At 40.4% G+C, this 13,529-nt stretch overlaps 2 protein-coding genes across 2 annotated transcripts; one reads left to right on the top strand and one right to left on the bottom strand.

The window, feature by feature from the left end:
* The first annotated feature begins 72 nt into the window (after positions 1-72).
* On the top strand, positions 73-4,469 carry ikzf5 (IKAROS family zinc finger 5). The gene is made up of 4 exons (XM_034898439.1): positions 73-565; positions 728-882; positions 1,533-1,706; positions 1,785-4,469. Exons 2-4 carry the CDS (start codon positions 750-752, stop codon positions 2,744-2,746), a joined length of 1,269 nt encoding a protein of 422 aa, XP_034754330.1. The 5' UTR covers positions 73-565; positions 728-749; the 3' UTR covers positions 2,747-4,469.
* Positions 4,470-4,590: 121 nt separating this feature from the next.
* On the bottom strand, positions 4,591-13,214 carry LOC117960499 (deleted in malignant brain tumors 1 protein-like). The gene is made up of 18 exons (XM_034898438.1): positions 13,176-13,214; positions 12,516-12,660; positions 12,209-12,405; positions 11,711-11,803; positions 10,910-10,945; positions 10,713-10,811; positions 10,479-10,517; positions 10,291-10,389; positions 10,027-10,062; positions 8,026-8,124; positions 7,895-7,930; positions 7,668-7,812; positions 7,235-7,440; positions 6,458-6,633; positions 6,092-6,322; positions 5,847-6,007; positions 4,901-5,145; positions 4,591-4,772 (listed from the first exon to the last, which is right to left on the bottom strand). Exons 8-18 carry the CDS (start codon positions 10,352-10,354, stop codon positions 4,726-4,728), a joined length of 1,446 nt encoding a protein of 481 aa, XP_034754329.1. The 5' UTR covers positions 10,355-10,389; positions 10,479-10,517; positions 10,713-10,811; positions 10,910-10,945; positions 11,711-11,803; positions 12,209-12,405; positions 12,516-12,660; positions 13,176-13,214; the 3' UTR covers positions 4,591-4,725.
* Positions 13,215-13,529: the final 315 nt, after the last annotated feature.

The following is a 13,529-nucleotide window of genomic DNA, read 5'->3' as shown; positions in this document are numbered from 1 at the left end:
GTGGGCAAAGTTGTATTACTTTGTATTTGACCAAAGTTACAGTTACTGTGGGAACGGTCCTTCGCGGGTACATTGAGCTTGAGGCGGGACGGCTTTTACTGGTGCACACTCTGTGAACCTTCACCCCTCCAACTGGTTCATTGTTTTGATTGAACAGGTTGTCATTTCGTGTGAATTGTAGCAAGTGACTCGACGGAAAGAAAACGATAAAACAAGTAGTACTCTTGAGGATATACTTAAAAACGCACAGATGATGTAACGGTAGCTAAATAATGACCGTGTCGACCAGATACCGGCGTTGTTGTTGACAAAGATGCCTTCTTCAATATAAGCTAACGTTAGCTGTCTGACTAACGTAGCGTACGTAGCTTCGGTAACAACATGACGATGAGGAGGAGCGGTGTGTAGGAGCGACCGACCAGACATCGGATCGCGCCGATTTCCTGCTTGTCAATCAGTGATTTCCAGGATTCTCCTGTCTTTGTGTCTGGATAGGCTCGAAACGGCTTTCTCAACCAAACAAACAGCACTGGTCACATTAAACCGACAAGTTATCTTTGAAGAGGTAGGTGTGCGTCTCTGAAAACCATCTATTTTACGTTTACTGTTGTGACACTTAAATGTGGTTGGTTGAATGTTTGCTTTTTATAATATTTTAGTCATATAGTTCATTTTCGTGGCAATTCATCTTTGCTCTTTAGTAATTCAAGTCATAACGGGTTTGTAGTTTTGGACGTCGCTCTCTTTCAATGGGTGAGGAAAAGCCGGACACGCTTGACTTTGTGAAGGATTTCCAGGAGTATCTGAGCCAGCAGACTCAACATGTTAACATGATATCAGGCTCTGTCAGCGGCGTCAAGGAGGCGGACGAACTGCCACCAGGTAACTACCTAGCTATGTCATTTACTATTTGCATAGTTTTCATGTGAAGTCATCTGTTGGATGTGTTAGGCGCCTGTATTTGGTGCAATTTGATAGTTAATTTTAGGCGAAACGCTGACAGCTGCACCTATAAGCATTATCTGATGTCTGCCTTTTAGATGTTAAACACAATTTGCAATGTTTTTTGCAATCATGGAAGTGCTCGCTGTAGAAACGCACCACAGGCAGCTATAGTGTTTATGATAATAATATATCCCTCCTGAATCATTTTCCTTAGATAGTGAAGTATAACAATAATTTATACTGTTTATTGGTTGCCAAAGGGGAAATTACAATTTACACTTTGTGTTTTGTTAGAAATGACTACACTTAGTCCTGAAACACACACACACACAAACACAAACACACACACAAACACACACACACACACACACATGCTCCGGACCTGTTCATGCACAAATGAAGAGATGTCAGAGTGAGTGGGCTGGACCAGCGCCCTGAGTCTTGCCTTGAGCATTTGGTTGGGGGGGCTCGAACCCTCCGGTTCCCACCCCAACTCCCTACTACTGCCACCACAATAATCAAAGGTAGTATGGTATGTTGTTTGATTTTTTTTCTTTGTGTAAAGTGTAAGTCTTGCTATTTTCCAGACTGCAGTCAGAATGGACTGGATCACCCCACAGTGGACATGTCACTGGAGGACAGCTCAGGGATCCTGGTGGATGGTTTTGAGAGGACCTATGACGGCAAGCTTAAGTGCCGCTACTGCAACTATGCCACCAGAGGCACAGCTAGACTCATTGAGCACATCCGAATTCACACAGGTAAGTGTTTATAGGTCATTTCCGGGGGATGATATTTAAAAGGTTTTGTTATTTAGCCTGTTTTTCTTAATTAAACAGGAGAGAAACCTCACCGCTGTCACCTCTGCCCATTTGCTTCGGCCTATGAGCGGCACCTGGAGGCCCACATGCGATCACACACAGGAGAGAAGCCTTATAAGTGTGAGCTTTGCTCTTTTCGCTGCAGTGATCGTAGCAACTTGTCACACCATCGACGTCGACGCCACAAACTCCTTCCAATGAAAGGTGCTCGCTCACTTTCCCACAAAAAAATGCTGAGTGTTTTACAGAAGAAAGCCAGCTCACTGGGCTATGGTCGCCGACTCCTCATCAACTTCAACCCCCCTTCTATGGTGGTGCACAAGGCTGACAATGTGAACGACTTCTCCCATGAGCTTCCCCACTTACGTCAGGAGACATATGATAATCAGAGTCATGCAGTCGAGGACGGGCACTCCACAAATCAAAATCACCATCACCATGATATGGTTATGGATAACCCTCTTAACCAGCTGTCCACCCTGGCAGGTCAGTTGGTCAGCCTCCCTGCAGAGTCCCAGGCCCAGATTCGACCTCCCATGTCTCCAGGAGCAGAGTCTTTAGTTGATGAGAAGCCCTTCCTCATCCAGCAGCCCCACCCTGCTACAGCTCCAGTGGCGGTCACCAGCATGGCCCGCGCCTCCTCTTCTTCCCCAATCACCCCGGAGCCCCGGGCTCCTCCCCACAGCAATTGCAGCCCAGGAGAGGGACCCTGCAGCGAGCACAGTGGGCGCACCAGTACCCCTAGTATCTCTAACAGCCAACCCAGTACACCGGCCCCGGGCCTGTCTGTCCCACTCCAAGACCCCCACATGCTGCATCACTGCCAGCACTGTGACATCTTCTTCCCCGACAACATCCTCTACACCATTCACATGGGCTGCCATGGATACGAGAACCCATTCCAGTGCAACATCTGCGGTCACAAGTGCAAGAGCAAGTACGACTTTGCCTGCCACTTTGCCCGAGGCCAGCACAAGTAATGGATGAACAAGGGAAACTTTGAAAGACCTTTTAAGGGACAGCCTTGTTTTATTAATTCCATAGTAATTTTATTTATTGGTCTTTTACTTGGCCTTGATGTAGCCTAGCCTTTGAAAGTTGTACTTATAAAATGTCAACATTCAGATGGTTTCATTTTGTATAATTACAGGTGCTCATTCAAGTATATTATAAGTGGATGATCAGTGTTTTCAGCAGGTTGAGAATTTATTTCTGGTGGATGAGAGTTACATTCACATGCTGCCATAAATCAGAAAAACAACTTTCCTATTTAGCCAAACTAATTACCCTTATTTAATGTAGTAGGTTACCAAATTCAGAATACTCCTTGAATTTTGTTTGCCTTTTGGATTTTGAAAAAGACATAGCTCGTGGAAGAAATATTGTTCCTGTGTCAACCCTTCTCTTCAGTATATGAGCTCAACCTTTTTAAATCTGTCTTTTAAATGCAATGCCAAGGTAACGCTGAAAATAATGGCTTTCCTTGTACCTATTTAAAGCTTAAATAAATGGGTACCATTTTATACAGTTTAGGTGGCCTCATAACAGCATCTCCCTTAAGAAAAATACAAAATTCAAAAAGAGAAGAAACTAAATAAATTCTCAACCCTCCTGGAGCTATACCTAAAGATTGCTCTTATGTTACTGAAACCAGAGTGAAACTGTTGGCCAAGAGTGATCTTACTTAAGGCTTGTTGAAATTATTTTTCAGTGCTTGGTGCATTACTACTTTACTTTTTCTTTGCAGTGCCTGACATAATCCCTTTCTAGTGTGTCCAAGATTAAGAGGACTGTTACTTTGAAGATCAACTGATGTTATTAGAATCTCCTCGATCTACTGTAACGAATAGTCCCAGAACCTTGAAAGGTTTGGCCATTGTAGTTTTCTATGGTAGCTGTGAATTTTTTTTGCCAAAATTCTGCTCTATGAATGCTGCTAAAAAACGTTGGAATCAAAACTATATGGATAGCAACCACAGAAAAAACCTGGTCAAACTTTGAATAGGCATGTTTCAGCCAGCCAGCTAAGTAGTCGGGTTGTTTTGAAGGTCCTTCACACAGTGCCCTTCCTTGACCAGCATCATGGTAACGTCACTGGGATTTTCCTATCCTTTTAAATACATCATGTCACATTCTGATGTTTTGATATTGTACTAAGTCACTTTGATATCCAGTATCTCCGTGTTTAGGAGTGAATCACCAAGTCTTGTGTCTCATGTGAACTTTTTCAGAATTGCCACGTAGCACCGGTGATGCCACAGTTCAGCCTTTGTGGTAACACACGCTGAGATTCCCCATTCATCCAATGGATCCTAGTGCTTTTCTGAATATTTACTGAGTATTGTATTCTGAGTTGTTGGATAGATGTTCAGTGTCAAAAAAGCAAACTCGTGTTGCAGGAAGACTGCTGCATTAGCAAGATTGTTCTTTGTCTTGGGTACTGTTGTCTGCTGCTTAGCAACATACGTGGAGAACATAGTTACTGTTTTTAGGAACACCTCCTTGTCGCCATTGATGCTTACTAGTAATAGGAGCATCCAGTAATGACTGCCTTATGTTCTCGCAGTGTGTCGTACTGTAGGTCCATAGGTAATAGTGAATGTTGAAGCCTGTTGGCGATCACTCTCCCTCTGGGATGGCAACTCATTTTTTTGTGAGACAGATTGATTTTACTAATTTATAAGTAAAGTGTTTTCTAACTGATCTGCACTTTGTTTTTTGTCTTCCTTTTCTCCATCGTCTTTGTATTCAAGAACAGAAATCAATAACTGTTATATCAATATGTTCATATTTAGGCTATGATACAATGAGTTACACCCACAGATTGTCTTTTGATGCTTTTAATCAGGTAATTAAGGTGATCAAGAGAACAATGGTGCAAACAATTTAGTGTCACAATGAACAGAATGAGCTGTAACAATTAGTTAAGAGTATTAAAGCAGCAAATTGCAGAATCTAGTTAAGCCTTGTCCTGCTTAGGAGTCTCTTCTTCCTTTTTCTCAGGGTCTGGAAAAGAGAAAAAAAGATTGTTGTAATGTTTTCTTGAGATTAGAACATATTTTTATTGCAAACCTAATACTAACATTTAATTGATCAACTACTGGTATCAAAACCAAGTACAACTGGCTACAGACCTTTGAGTTTGATGGGTCCCAGGACCAAAGTTTGACGGTCATGTTCTGACCCCAAGTCTCTGGCCGCACGTTTGTTGCAGCCACGACGGCAGCGAGAATTGTAGTCAGAGGCTTGGCATATCAGGACCTTACACTGGATGTACACCGACTCTGTGGCTCGCAGGAACTGGAAGGCCTTAAATGTGAAACGGGCATAGGCTTGGGTGCCAGTGATGTAGCTCATGTAGGTGTTGTCCACAGGGCAGCTAAAGGTGAAACAGAGACAGTCGTACTTGAAGAGCAAGGTCCTGTAATCACCAAGTATTTTCTTTTTTTTAATATTTGGATTCTTTACTTGAGTAGAAGTACCAATACTACAATGCAAAAAAACTCTATTAGTAAAGTCGTGCATCTAAAATTCTAGTTCAGGAAAGTATCAAAAATACTTGTTCTGTCAAAAAATGACATGTTATCATAATTAATTAATAGTTAATACTCATGCATCAATGCATAAGTAGCATTTCACTGTTGTAGCTGGTCGAATTTTAACTATTTCAACAGTTGGGTAGTTTAGTCCAGTGCAATCTTAGGGTCTGGCCTTCCTAGAAGAGTCACCAGATAAATCTCTACAGGTCGTGAGATGATTACTGGGCTTGGTAAAAAAAAAAACTTATGCTACAGAAATGTATATTGTATTTTTTGAGTGGATTTTACAGGGGAAATTTCTCTATGGTGGAGCAGCTAACAATGAATTGACATGTCAAATCTGACAAGCTTTTAAAAGTTATTTTTTTGCCATTTATTCACTTACATGCATTTAAACATAAAATATTAATCTGTAAAGGAACCAGTGACTGTAGCTTTAAAAATAAATGTATTGGAGTATAGAGTACAGTCGAATGTAATAGAGTAGAAGTTTAAAATGTAGTACCTTAAAATTGTCTGAAACAAGGCACACTCATCTTACCCATTGCGGACCAGGTAGTAAGGTCTGGTCTGGAAATCATGGGGTGATGGCGAGGTCACACAGGTGTCAAGAAAGAGAACCAGGGAACTGTCACCCCTCCTCAGGTTCACTTGGACATATAAGTTCTGGTTGAGTGTCACCTCGTATGGAACTTGAGTAACCTGAGAATGTGATAAAAAAAAACATCAGCATAGTGTGTACGTATTTACAATAGGGACTTTCTGTACAAACACCTGTTGACACACCTTGTAGTAGAAGCTGCTTGATGTGTAGAAATCCATGCTGGTATTAAATCTGCCTGTGCCTGTGATGCTGCTGTTATCCCGATGTTCGACAACGTACATGATCTGGGCCACTGAGTCCTGCTCCATTCGACAGCCCACGTTCATCTTAAAGTGAGACTGGCGTGTGATCTCCCCGGAGCTGGAGGTGTAGGCGCGGAGGGTGTTGGTGTACACAACTCTGTCATTCTCAAACTGTTCAAGGTAGAATATGTCGTAAATAGTTACAATCTCTCTATTCTTACCATCAAAGTAATTTGTGGAAGAATGATCAGAAAGTAGGCCTATTGTCTATTGTTAAACATTTCCAGAAGGTGACAGGTTGGGTACCTTTCGAATGTTGCCACAAGTGTTGATGGGGAAGTTGAAGACCACCTGATATGTGGAAACCTGGGGTCTGCAGTGCGGGTCATTCAGGTACAGACTGTGGCCATCGTATCCGAGAGAGTTCAGGTAAGTCCTCTCAATCACAATGTTCATGTTGTCTGAGGAACAGTCCACTCGACCTGACAAGGTGTTTACAAGATATTTACAACAGTGTCAATGTTTTCTAGCGGTGTGATTTTAGAGTCCGTTGGTTGATTGGTTGGTCTGTCCACCACTTTGGTCCAGACTTAAATATCTCTACAACTATTTAAAAGATTAACATGACAGTTTGTACAGATGTTCCTGATCCCCATAAGATGAAGCCTACTGACTGTGGTGACCACCTTCATTCCCCTGCGGCGCAATCATGAGGTTGACATTTGTGGTTTTGAATAAAATGCCTTGACATCTATTGGATGAATTGAAATGAAATGTGGATGTGACATTCATGTCCCCGTCAGAATGATCTATAATTTGGTCATCGCTTCCCTTTCCACACAGCCATCCTCATCAGGTCAACATTTTATTTTGTCCAACGTGTTTGTTTATGAACAAATACTTGTAAAACTAATGGCATTACCATAAGCCTCAGCTGTACGTTGTGTTACTTTGTGTTGCAATAAATCGAGATGTTGAACATGTTGAATATTGTCATATATTGACATGAGCTAAGTCAGTCCAAAAGAAACATTTTACACACACATAATAAAAATCCAAACTAGATGTCTACCATAATTCTACCTGAGCTTGGTGGCAGAGAGCTTATGAAGTCAGCATTGAAGCCTCGGCCAACCACAGAACCATCAGTCTGGAAGAGCACAGTCAAGTAGTTGGAAGTGGAGTAGAAAGAACTCAGACTGTTGTTGCACACTTTCCCCAGATACCGTGAGCTAACAGATGGCCCATCATAGATGGAAATATAGTCACAGGAGCAGCAGTTCTCCAACCTGTTTTTATAAAAAGATAATAAAAAGCCATAATTGACTTATGGAAGCAAAACTCATGAAATTGTTAAAGTGTGTATGTGATAATTATCAATTTAGAGCCTAGTTTAGTTAATAATATTCTTGAGAAGTGTATGTAATTTCTGTCTTCACATAATTTCTCCATTTGTAATTCATATAGCAATGCTGCTAATGTATGTTCTTCAAAAAAAGCGGTTTTGTTCACTCACTGCAGGTAGGTGAATTCCAGGAAGATTCTTTGGTCAAACGCAGCCCTGAGCTGCCAGACACAGTAGGCATTGTCATGGTAGTAGTTGGGGTGGTTGGGGCTGGAGACGGTGCCAGAGCCAAACAGAGAACCTCCACAGGGTTTTACTAAAGGTGGACGACATAACACGAGTGTCATTGGAGTGAAATGTATTCTGGGCAAGCTCATATTGCACACTGAGGATCCTACCTGTGGCTGGCATGTTAGTTGTGACTGGACAGTAGGCTGTTTGAGAAAAAAAAAGAATAAAAGTACAGCATCACTATTTCAGTGGAAACTGAGATCATAGTGTGCTGTGCTTTGAATAAAACCATGCTTACAGTAGAAGTCATAGCAACAGTTGCCATTGTATTGACAGGAGCTTGAGCAGGAGCAGCTTCCCATGTGCCTCCCGCAGTTGTAACGACACGAGGGCTGAGCTGAGAGACATAGGAGAGTAGTAAGATATTGCAGTAATCTTTCCTGCTAGAAGAATGAATGACAGGGCGGTCTATTCCCATCTACTGAAGGTTATTGAGAAGTTTTCATACCTGTGGTGGGTGAGGGGCAGTAAGCTACATGAAAAAGAAAGGATAAGAGAGGAGAGTAAAGCCATTACAATAATTTACACCTCTAATCACTGATACAACTTTATATTTATTCTGCAACAAAAAAATGTGTCCATGTCCATGTGGTCAGCAGATGTTTTATAGAAACCAGTAAGGAGTGCACAGCAATAGTCTAAATGACTTCAATGACTTGAGCTGCCTTTCTACATCTGGCTGTGATAGAAAGCCTCTTACTTTAGATACCTTTTCTAAGTGAATATAGAATATAGTCAGGTTTCTGGGCTGTGCGGTAATTTCTAGAGAAAGGCATGCTAAATGCGGATATTGTGTCCTGCTACTCAGACGTCAGCACCAATAATAACAATCTATGTTTTGTTGTTGAGTTGCAGGAAATTGTTAGGTGAAATCCAGACTCAAACCCGAAAATCATACCAATGTGATTGGTGCAGCTAAGCTACCAGGGCATAGTTAATGATCATCATTACTGAATGACAGAGGAACTCACTGAGCAAACACAAATTGTGTTCTCACAAGAACTCTGGATTTCCAGGGTAGGAAATTGTTTTAGTCTGGGCTATATTGGCAGAGAGGTAAAAGGACGTGTACAGCATGCTCCAGCAGAACTGCTTGTTGGGTAGACGAAAACTTGTGGAAAACCCCCTGCCCTTTTCTGACATCAGAATTTGGGTTGGGCTGTTTCCGACCCTTTTTCAACAATCCATCATTTACACCCAATTTAGGGTGTGATTGGCCAGATTTACGGAGGAAGAAGCCAGTGTTTTAACTTCTCTCTTTGGCTGTCCTTTTTCTTTGTTACACAACTACTAATTTTAAAGAAGAGTCAATAACACTTTTTCCTCTCAACTTGGTCGGACAACACAAACTGAGGTGACATTGAACACGCGCATGACATGGACGCTTTAAATGTCTAGAAAACTGTGAGTCTTGAATCTTCTGTATGAAATCCTTCCATCTGTTTTATCTCTCTGTTTGTTATGACGATACAGTCAATTTTTTTTTACAGAAGCTGAGAATTATAATTCAGTTTATTCCTTTATAAAGATACTGGATGAGGAATAATATTACAGTGTTGCATTTCAGGAGGGGAAAGATGCTGTTCTGTAAAATCAGTAGATTGTAGTGTGTAGCGGCGTCTCTATTGAGCTGGGGGACATGATACTTACAGTAGTAGTCATAACAACAGTTGCCATTGTATTGACAGGAGCTTGAGCAGGAACAGCTTCCCATGTGCCTGCCGCAGTTAGAACGACATGAGGGCTGAGCTGAGAGACACGGGAGAGGGTTAAAACATTTCAGTTATCTTTCCTGCTGGAAGAATAAAGGATGGACGCGGTTTAAAAATGATTCCCTTATACTCAAGGTTGTTGAGATGTTTTCATACCTGTGGTGGGTGAGGGGCAGTAAGCTATATGAAAAAAGAGAAGAGAATACAATTATTACAATTGTTTACACTTCTTATTACTGATAACCTATTGGTTTATTCTGCAACTGTGAACAAACAACATGTCCATGCCATGTTGTGTGTAGCAGCTTCTCTTCTGAGCTTGGGGGACATGACACTTACAGTAGTAGTCGTAACAACAGTTGCCATTGTATTGACAAGAGCTTGAGCAGGAACAGCTTCCCATGTGCCTGCCGCAGTTGGAACGACATGAGGGCTGAGCTGAGAGACACGGGAGAGGGTTAAAACATTTCAGTAATTGAATATATGTTTTATTCTTTCACATGTAGGTTGATGAGAGGTTTTCATACCTGTGGTTGGTTTTGCAGTGGTTGACAGGCAGGTAGCTACATGACAGAAATAAGAGAATAAAGTGATATTACAATATTTACACCTCCTCTTATTGTGTAAGACAAACATTATGACACAGCTGCGGTGTATTCTGCAAATGGGATGAAAAACATTGTATCCCACCAAGAACTGACAGGCACTGAGGAATTTGACAGACTGATTCCTTCAGCAAGAGAGGGATGCAGAACCTATTAATGCTGTTGACTGTTAGATTTGGCACTTACAGTAGTAGTCATAGCAACAGTTGCCATAGTATTGACAAGAGCTTGAGCAGGAGCAGCTTCCCATGTGCCCACCGCAGTTGTTGTAACACGAGGGCCGAGCTGTGAGGCAAAGGTTGACATTACAGTATATAATCATTTTTACATATCAAGTACTTCAGGGTAAATTGTAGCTTAAAGGGGTTTTGTACCTGAGGTAGGAGGACTGTGAGTAGTGGTTGGGCAGTAATCTATATAAGGAGAGAGAGAAATGAAGTCTGATCCTTGTTTATTGCATAATAAATTATAATATACCAGATGTTTGTTTTGCAATCATTCTGTGTCCTCAGCACAGCATCACGGTGGAATTTGACGGACAGATTTTTCCAGTTTGGGAGGGCTGCAGAGGTTGTTAACACTGTTGATTTGTTTGACTTGGCACTTACAGTGGTAATCATGGCAACAGTTGCCATAGTATTGACAAGAGCTTGTGCAGGAACAGCTTCCCAGGTCCCAGCCGCAGTTGTAACGACATGAGGGCTGAGCTGAGAGACAACATTTAGATCATAGCAAGATTACTTTAAAAGAAAAAAAAAGTATGTTTTTCTTTAATGAAACTTTTACTGAGGGAGAATAAAATTACCAGTTACTGTTGGTTCAGATGTGGATAAACAGTAATCTGTAAGAAAGAGAAATTACATTGGTTAATATACATAAATGAACGCCCTATTTTTATGCTTTCTTTCATTCCAACAAAGAGCATTTTACTGCTACATCCTGGTCTTAACCCCAGTGAAAGAAGTATTTAGATACTCAGAAACTCAGGTAAAAAGCACTTTGAGTATTTAAAGTAAAACAATTTATTGTCATCAGCAACATTTTACTGGTTGAGGTTTAACTAGTTTTAGCTACTGTATTTTAAAAGTTATTTAGTCCAGTGGTTTCCAACCTAGGGCCCCCTATAAAGGGTCACATTGTAAATCTGAGGAATAAAAAAACAAATGTTTTTTTTTTATATTTTGAACATTTCTCCTATCTTAGATTGTTTATGAATGGTTTAAATTTATTCTAATTCTTATTCTATACCTCTTTGTTTACACAGGTATTCAAATTAAACCATGCATGTGAAAAGTTGGTGCAAACTGTAAACAACTCATAGACATCTGAAACATGACAAGAGGCACCAACCAGACTGCTGTTGTGTAAGTAAGGTTGAGATTCATTCATTTAATATTCAACAATGCATCATAATTTATTAATGTATCATATGTTATTTCATTTCAAGTCTTAACCTGAAAAGTATCAAGTCAAAAAGATGTAGTAGAGTAGAAGTATAAAGTAGCAATGAATAGAAATTACTGAGATAAAGTACAAGTCCCTTTAAAACTGTAATTCAATTCAGAATTTGAGTAAATGCACTTATTTGCATTCCACCACTGCTTACCATCGTAGTCTGGACAGCAGTTCCCTCTACAGCTTGAAGAGCAAGAGCAGTTTCCAACCTGGTAGCCACAGTTGTATCTGCAGGAACCTCCAGCTGCATGAGGACAGGAAAAACAATTCCCATCACTGAAAATACAGTTTTAGTAGCTCTCTACATAATGTAACAATACCTTGTTGGTGTTCTGGACCCCATAATCGACATTTTGACATGTCACAGTTGGAAAATCACAGGTTTAAATATTAAAATGAACAATGACTGAATTACATTTAACTGCTTGGGTTTCAAGGTCCTCACATTGTGCATGGCACTCCTGCTGGGACACTTGAATAGAACAGACGGAACGATCATTTATTATTCACAACTATGCCTTTCCTACTTTGACAAGTCAAAATGTAAGCTTTGAAAAAGGCGTATTGAAATCTTAGATATCATTAAAATGGGGCCACAGCATATTTTTTTAAATACATGAACATCTCGGTCTTAACCACTGTTACTTACCCACAACTTGGAAGTCCGCAAGAAAACCTTGGCCGCTACCACTACTATCACTCTTGAAGCGCACAGTTAAAGAAGTACCAGTGGTGTGAAAGGTGGTATTGTCCGTGCCACACACTTTCCCAAGAAGCCTGGAACTGGTACTGGGGCCATCATAGACGTAAATGGCATCAAAAGCACAGGTTGAGTGATACTCAATGCTGTGATAAGGGCAAAGAAAGAACAGAATTTTGAACTTAAAGCTACAGACAATACAGCAACAGTAGTTAGTGATCACAGGGCCAGCTGAATATGCAGAGCATGCACTTACTTTACACTACGGAAGTCCAGCTGAACGATTCGACTGCCTGGTGTGATGTTCCAAATACAGTCTGAGTTGTGCGGGTATAGGCCTGGATGGTTAGGGCTGGAAAAAGTGCCCCTGCTGCTATAAAAGTGGCCACCACAGCGTACATCTGAAGAAACACAGGATTATAAAAAAAAAGAAATGACTGAAAAGTAGCAAATGAATGACCAACTTAAAATGAAAAGAATGCAGTCATACAAGTGAGAAATGCAGTGATAAAAAATTTCATTTTTGTGTGATACAGAAAATTTTAAGATTATAAATTTAACTTCTGACAGGTGTTTATTTTTCTGTCATATGTCAATGCCTTCAATTAATACATGAAAATAGGAAATATGAAAATGAAAATGAAAATGAAATACCTAAAAGACATTTAGTCAAAAAAGTACTTATTCCGTCTTTAAGTTTGATTTTCGTTACTGAAATCTAAACCGTTCACAATGCTTCTGTGACAGCAATGCTCGCAGTTTACACTGAATTGCAGAAATACGTCCACACTGTGCCTCTCAATTAAATGGTGCAGTCTCTGTGTAACATGGAAGTATATACTATAGATAGAAATAAATAGATACTGATCAGATAAAAACCAGAACATGCTCCTTATTTATGGGTTATTTATTTTACCCGCTACAGCAGAATCTTTTATACATCTGCATATGTTGCATCAACTGAAGGATTAAAAAACACACACACACACACTAAATAAAATGACGGCGATTTAAACACTTAAAAGCGAGTATCACCAGATTACGGGCCTCAGATCAAAGACACATTAGTTACTTGTATCTTTCAATTCACTTAGTTTTAATTTAGCTGGAAAGGATTAAAACACATCAATCAGGCCATTCAGATAGAGACAGGGTAAGGAAAACAACATGTTTGATGTAAGCAGGAAAAATAACATTAAACCATGGTTCCATTATTCTTTATAGTGGTTTTGTACCTTCAGATGTGGTTCTTGGATTCATTTCCTCAGTT

The sequence above is a fragment of the Etheostoma cragini genome, chromosome 17 (assembly GCF_013103735.1).
Source record: "Etheostoma cragini isolate CJK2018 chromosome 17, CSU_Ecrag_1.0, whole genome shotgun sequence".
In the NCBI taxonomy this organism is placed as follows: Eukaryota; Metazoa; Chordata; class Actinopteri; order Perciformes; family Percidae; genus Etheostoma; species Etheostoma cragini.
The sequence above is the reverse complement of the archived record's forward strand: the minus strand, read 5'-3'. Positions and strand labels throughout refer to the sequence as shown.

Excerpts from the sequence above, each read along its gene's own strand:
- LOC117960499 (XM_034898438.1), bottom strand. The coding sequence starts at position 10,354 with ATGGGAAGCTGCTCCTGCTCAAGCTCTTGTCAATACTATGGCAACTGT. Across the intron at positions 6,634-7,234 it reads CTCTCTGCCACCAAGCTCAG|GTCGAGTGGACTGTTCCTCA; the intron begins GTAGAATTATGG and ends ACACCTTGTCAG. Across the intron at positions 4,773-4,900 it reads GGGACCCATCAAACTCAAAG|ACCCTGAGAAAAAGGAAGAA; the intron begins GTCTGTAGCCAG and ends TCTCTTTTCCAG.
- ikzf5 (XM_034898439.1), top strand. The coding sequence starts at position 750 with ATGGGTGAGGAAAAGCCGGACACGCTTGACTTTGTGAAGGATTTCCAG. Across the intron at positions 883-1,532 it reads GGCGGACGAACTGCCACCAG|ACTGCAGTCAGAATGGACTG; the intron begins GTAACTACCTAG and ends GCTATTTTCCAG. Across the intron at positions 1,707-1,784 it reads GCACATCCGAATTCACACAG|GAGAGAAACCTCACCGCTGT; the intron begins GTAAGTGTTTAT and ends TTAATTAAACAG.